General features: G+C 42.3%; 1 protein-coding gene across 1 annotated transcript; it reads left to right on the forward strand.

Moving 5' to 3' along the window:
• Window positions 1-1308: 1308 nt before the first annotated feature.
• Window positions 1309-5875, forward strand: gpd1b (glycerol-3-phosphate dehydrogenase 1b). Its single transcript, XM_047583921.1, has 8 exons — window positions 1309-1387; window positions 2563-2740; window positions 2845-2985; window positions 3056-3194; window positions 3534-3646; window positions 3951-4187; window positions 4290-4396; window positions 5310-5875. Exons 1-8 carry the CDS (start codon window positions 1344-1346, stop codon window positions 5404-5406), a joined length of 1056 nt encoding a protein of 351 aa, XP_047439877.1. The 5' UTR covers window positions 1309-1343; the 3' UTR covers window positions 5407-5875.
• Window positions 5876-6200: the final 325 nt, after the last annotated feature.

Raw genomic sequence — 6200 nt, forward strand, 5'->3', positions numbered from 1 at the left:
TCAAAGTAAACGTATCTCAAGATGATACAGTGTTTACACTATGGACTATATATATATATATATATATATATGTTTGTGCTGCCCGATGACTAATCACTTCATGAAGATTAAGTATCTTAAGTAACAAAATAAAGAAAGTCGGACTAACTGATATATAAAGTAGATAAATGATCACTACAGTAGATTACTCTTTGTTGCTTTTACGCAGATATTGACCCTCTGATCTTATTAAGACGCCCTCTTTGTGCTAATATAATGACTCACATTTTTGTTCTTGTTGTTCTTGTAAAACATTTGAACTATATCATGAATGTAAATCTCTTCAGACTAATGGAGGCCCCTGTAAAGCAAAGGATTTTAAAAATTTACGGTTTCATAAATTTGGGGTTCTGACTAACACAACTACTCTATTTTGTACTTTAATGTACAAATGTTTGTGCAACCCAACGATTGCTCAACAGATGTGGATGAAGTACCCTGTGTAATAAAACCATAAAAGTTGCCTTGACTAAAACATGATCCTGGTAAATGATCATTAGAGTGGATTTCTCCATTTCTGTTATGCAGACATTCTTTAGATGAGGCCCTCCTTGTACTTTGTGATTTTTTCTCTTTTATCTATAGGGTTCTACCCATTCCCCTGTGAGAAAAAAAAAACTATTTAAGTCATGTGACAGTTAATTTTTCCACTGCAGCCCAGACTAATGGCCCGTGTGGGGTTTTAATGTGAAATTTTAATGTGAAAGGTAGTGAGTAGCTATAGATGTTTGATGAATGTGGTTTAGTACAAAAAAAGAGAGAGAGAGAGAGAGACAACAGAGTTCAAAGATTCAGTTATTATCAGAACTTTTATACCATGGAAGTAATTTCTCAGAATTGTACATAACCCCAGTAATATATGATTTTTTAATTTAAAAAAAACTATATTCACCTCACATCAGCTGACTTCTTGATCTCTCGACATACAGTTTGATCCTGAAGTGTGTTTCTCCTCCTCCTTTTATGTGCACTTTGAGGTTTTAGATGAGGCCCTCCTTGTGCTGAAACAATGGCCTCTCGTGTTTAGCTAACAAATCATCGGCTTTTTAAAGAACAGAAACATTCGAGATATAAGTGGATGATTAATCATCAGCTGGGACTGATGAGCGCCTACGTTATGTACACCAATCTCCTGATTTAATCAAGCCGGTTGATATGGATGAACTGAACTTGAACTACGTCCCCCTGCCTCCCTCGACCAACCACAGGGGGAGGGTGTGTCTGAGCCGTGTGTCAGCTATAAATACAGTCCCTCTGGGCTGTGGTCCATCTGTGACAGCTCCGTCTGGGAGGTCAGACACGGGATGGCAGCACCGAAGAAAGTCTGTGTGATCGGCTCTGGTAACTGGTGAGTGGAAGGCTTTCAGCGCGTGTGAATGAACTTCAGGTTAACTCTCAGACGAACTTAAACAGAACTATAGTGACCATTGTTCTGTGGATAAGATTCCACACGCAGAGTACGTTTTTCTATGTGTGTGTGTGTGTGTGAATGCAGTTTAAACGTTAGGCAACATTTCAGGCTTTGTTGCCATCTAATAAATGATTTATAAAGTTCATAAACTCGCCGGCTGTTTTTTTTTTCTTTTTTTTGTGAGGCTGCAGAGTGGACAGATTTTCTGCATGTGATGATGACCTTTGACGCCTCAACGTAAACTCATCTTATTAAAGATGGTGTTTTATCACTCCGCAGCTCTTGCGCTGAGTCAGCCTTCAAGCGGTGTTCATGCCCCTGCATGACATTTAGAGTAGTCAGAGGTGGAAGCAATGTGCAATACTCCTTTAATGTTGTACTGCAGTTAAAGTAGAGACAATATTAGTAGAGGCAGCAGAACGGCCCCTAGGCAGCGTTTATTAGATTTGTCCCATTAACACACATTTGGGTGGTTTAGTCTTTATTACTTCTTCAGATTTTTTCTAAATTTGACTAAATTGGTCTATCTATAAATAGCATACCAAGCTGAGGATAAGGAAACCATCAGTATGGACCTAATGTGGTAAAATAATAAAACATGGCCCGATTGAAACTGAATCTTGATTAACGTTAATTAAATGGATTTCTCTCAGCTGCTTTAATGCAGACTTTGACTATAGCTGGTCTTTGGTGCATGAGGCCCTCCGTGTGCTATAATAATGGCCTCTTACATTTTTCACCTGTAAAGTTATTCTTATCTGGAAAAACATTTAAGTAATGTGACTGTAAATTTCTCCACTCCAGTCCAGACTATTGGAGGCCCATGTGGTTGTTCTCTGGTACGGATAGGCTGAAGTAGACTTCTTAATATCTGCTGCAGCTGGCATGAGGACACCGTAGGTAAAAACTCACCAATCGAAGGAAACAAGTGTGTTTTCTACCAAATGTGGACAATGTCTCTGTGTCTACCGCGACACAACTGAGAAACTGTGCAGTTGTTTAGAAGAATGTGAGGGACAGTTGGGCTTTTTTTTTTTTTTCTAGGAGGCAGTAAATTCATGCTGCCTTTGTCCTGACAGCAGAGCGGCCATCATGTGTCCTTTTGTCCACAGGGGCTCTGCCATTGCCAAGATTGTGGGCGCCAACGCAGCCAAGTATGACAAGTTCAACACCACGGTCAACATGTGGGTGTTCGAGGAGACGGTGAACGGCCGCAAGCTCACGGAAATCATCAACACAGACCATGAGAATGTGAAATACCTGCCCGGTCACAAGCTGCCCCCCAACGTGGTGAGCCTGAGAGCATCCTTTCACCCTCCACAGATGATTTCTTCTCTCTTTTTTATTGTTGCCATGCGGTGGAAGTGTCACCCTAACTCGTCCCTGTTCAACAGCTGGCTGTTCCAGACCTGGCCGAGTCCGTGAAAGGAGCCGACATCCTGATCTTCGTGGTCCCCCACCAGTTCATCTTGAGAGTGTGCGACACCATCAAAAGCCACATAAAGCCGGATGCTGTGGGAATGTCGCTGATCAAGGTGACGTGTTCCCGATCTAAACTCTAAAGCGCGAGGAGTCCTTGGACTGACTCTCTTCTGTTTGCTGCAGGGCGTCGATGCGAGTCCAGACGGCCTAAAGCTGATCTCGGGGGTCATCAAAGAGAAACTGGGCATCACCATGACGGTCCTCATGGGTGCAAACATCGCCAACGAGGTCGCTGATGAGAAGTTCTGCGAAACAACCATCGGTATGGAGTTTACGGCAAGAAGTGGTAGAAGTTAGCATACAACTTGAACAAATTTGTATTTCCGGACAAACTGGTTATAGAACCATGTTCGTAGCATGTTTTTATTCACGCTCCATAAACACACCACTGCGTGTACTTTGTGGGCCATTTAGATTCCAGCAAAAGTCTGGAATTAATGTCTTAATTACCATATACCAGCATCCAACACACAAAAGTAGCGTACAGCTGATTGAAATGTTGTTATTTTTATTAATCCAGTTTAATTGTATCTTGTTGAGAACTTACAGCTTCATGTTGCCAGACGTACATGCCATTAAGTTGTGTCGTTTCTGGATGCAGGCTGCAAAGACAAAGCACAAGGGCCGCTGCTGAAGGAGCTGATGCAGACCACCAACTTCCGCGTGACTGTGGTGGAGGAGTCTGATGTGGTGGAGATCTGCGGGGCGCTCAAGGTTTTTCTCCTCCACCAAACTACTCTTGTCATGAGCTATTAGTTTTCTTAAAAATGTAAGGCCAGAAGTTGTGTATGCTCTAAAGGAGGCAGTGTTCAGGGTTTTGTAGACATCTACTAATACTTCATCACTCTGGGAGACGTTTAAGAGACTGGTTAGCCTTAAACAAGAATAACAAGTTTAAATATGTGTTTTTTTTATGTGAGATTTAAACATGTCAAAAAAGTATTTCCCATCTAAGCAACAAGATTCATGTTCTTTACATAAACAGCCACAGCAGCTTTACCTTTAATCATCCCTGCAGAACATTGTGGCAGTAGGAGCCGGTTTCTGCGACGGCCTCGGATTCGGCGACAACACCAAGGCCGCCGTGATTCGCCTCGGCCTCATGGAGATGATCTCCTTCGCCAAAGTCTTCTGCACAGACTGCCCCGTGTCCTCCGCCACCTTCCTGGAGAGCTGCGGCGTCGCCGACCTCATCACGACCTGCTACGGCGGACGCAACCGCAAGATTGGGGAGGCGTTTGCCAAAACGGGAAAAGTATGGAGCGAGATTTTGTCTGCCTTGTGTCTTGCTTTGATGACACCTCTTTGCTCCCTTCTCATGAAACTCACAATGACGTGACACCATCGTTCTCTTTAGAGCATTGAGCAGTTAGAGAACGAGCTGCTGAACGGCCAGAAGCTTCAAGGTCCGGCGACGGCAGCTGAGGTCCACCAAGTCCTGAAACAGAAAAAAATGGTTGAGAAGTAAGTCTGCCCCACGTTTCATTAAGATTATGACACGTTGCTCATTTGGCATGTGTCCAGTTACTGAGACATGTTTTCTGAGACTTTTGGGTTAAACTTGCAATGGCAAAGGTTTGACTGTACTCACATTATGTCATTTATAGATGTATTTAAAGCAATAGTTATGAGAAATGTGCTCATCTGGATCACATGAGATTATGAATACCAGTGTCGTATCTGTAGAACAAATATGAGGTTGCTGTCATCAGTAAGTTAGCTTAGCTTAGCATAATAACTGAAAGCATGGGTTAATGGCTGGCCAGGCTCTGTCAAAGGGGAACAAAATCCACATATCAGCACCTCTGTAGCTCATGTATGAGCCTTTATATTTTGTTAAAGCTACTGTTTAGGCTTTATTCAAAGCTAATCTAACAGGTCACTCCATATAGCCTAGAATTTAGATCATGGACTGTAGGTAAAGACAGATGAAACCTCTGTGCCATTAGTCATAGGTTTCCTGAACTAACTAAATTAAACTGTAACTAAAACCAAAAATGGGTAAAGGGATGGAGAGTGACTGGAGTTGCTGAGGTGTGTAGGTAATGACTAGGCAGACAGCCAGCTACCAGCCAGGGAGGGCGCCCACATATCAATCAAAGAAGCCATGGAAAATTTTTGTGTACTTTTCTTTTTGTACCAGACTATAGATACGTTTATTTCTGCAGTAAATGTTTGTATTTTCACATGGAGGTCTATGACTCACCATGGGAGAGAGCCTCAAGTGGTCATTTGAGGAAGCGCAGATTTTAGCATTTCCCAATTGCCGTCATTTTCCTAGCCAGGCAGGTTGCAACATGATACAGACACTAGGGCGTTGTCCCTTAAATGTAAAGCTATTCCTTTAACAGTGCCCCTCGATCCCTCTCTCCTACAGGTTTCCTTTGTTCACTGCCGTTTATGAGATCTGCTTCAACGGCCACCCAGTCACAGAGTTCATCAAGTGTTTGCAAAACCACCCAGAGCACATGTGAAGGACCGGCATGAGGGCTCGGGAATGGCTGGAAGTTGGGAAAGACTTTTACACTAGAATGACTGTATAACCAAAGAGTTTATATCGGGGGCAGGTTGGGGGAAGTTTGTGCCTAATCCTAACTTCACTCTTGTTTGAGTTTCAAACAGAGAAAGAAAAAAAAATGGAGCGGAGTTTCTCTCCTCATACCTGAGCTGCTGTGTTGACCTGCCGACAGTAACTCTGTCTCCACTTCTGTTTAGTGTATAGTTGCATAAATCATCTAAGTCTTAAAGGTTTTAAGTTTTTGAATTACTCAATTCACAAACACACAGTCCATGAGCTGAATGTTATGAAACGTTACATAACTCCTTGAGTAAAAGTGCCTTTCAATGTCAAACAAAGCTCTGCAAAAAAAAACATTTCTGTTCTGGTCTTCATGAAATGGAATCACTTTACAAGATTTATTTTGGAATAAATTATTGAACTTGTTTTGCTTTCTATGACTGTCCTTGTTTTCTTTTTAACTTGCTGCCTGCAGGGAACACCCAGATGCACCCACTGTAACCTGACCTGAGCTGAGCCTGGCGGCCACTCAAACCTCTTCACCTTTACCATTTTCCCTGGCATCTACTTTAACCTTTCTTTGAGTGCTGCCTAGGTCACAGTCCTCCCAAACGATGCTCTGTATTGTATGACTTAGATCACCGCGCTGCTATTAAATGAGTGTGATTATGATATCATATTTCTTCACAATGAAATAAAAATTCTTCCAGTTTTTTTTAACACCACTCGATTAAATCATAAATCATCTCT

Source organism: Mugil cephalus, chromosome 4 (genome assembly GCF_022458985.1).
Source record: "Mugil cephalus isolate CIBA_MC_2020 chromosome 4, CIBA_Mcephalus_1.1, whole genome shotgun sequence".
Taxonomy (NCBI): Eukaryota; Metazoa; Chordata; class Actinopteri; order Mugiliformes; family Mugilidae; genus Mugil; species Mugil cephalus.

Excerpts from the sequence above, each read along its gene's own strand:
- gpd1b (XM_047583921.1), top strand. The coding sequence starts at position 1,344 with ATGGCAGCACCGAAGAAAGTCTGTGTGATCGGCTCTGGTAACTG. Across the intron at positions 1,388-2,562 it reads GTGATCGGCTCTGGTAACTG|GGGCTCTGCCATTGCCAAGA; the intron begins GTGAGTGGAAGG and ends TTTTGTCCACAG. Across the intron at positions 3,647-3,950 it reads AGATCTGCGGGGCGCTCAAG|AACATTGTGGCAGTAGGAGC; the intron begins GTTTTTCTCCTC and ends TCATCCCTGCAG.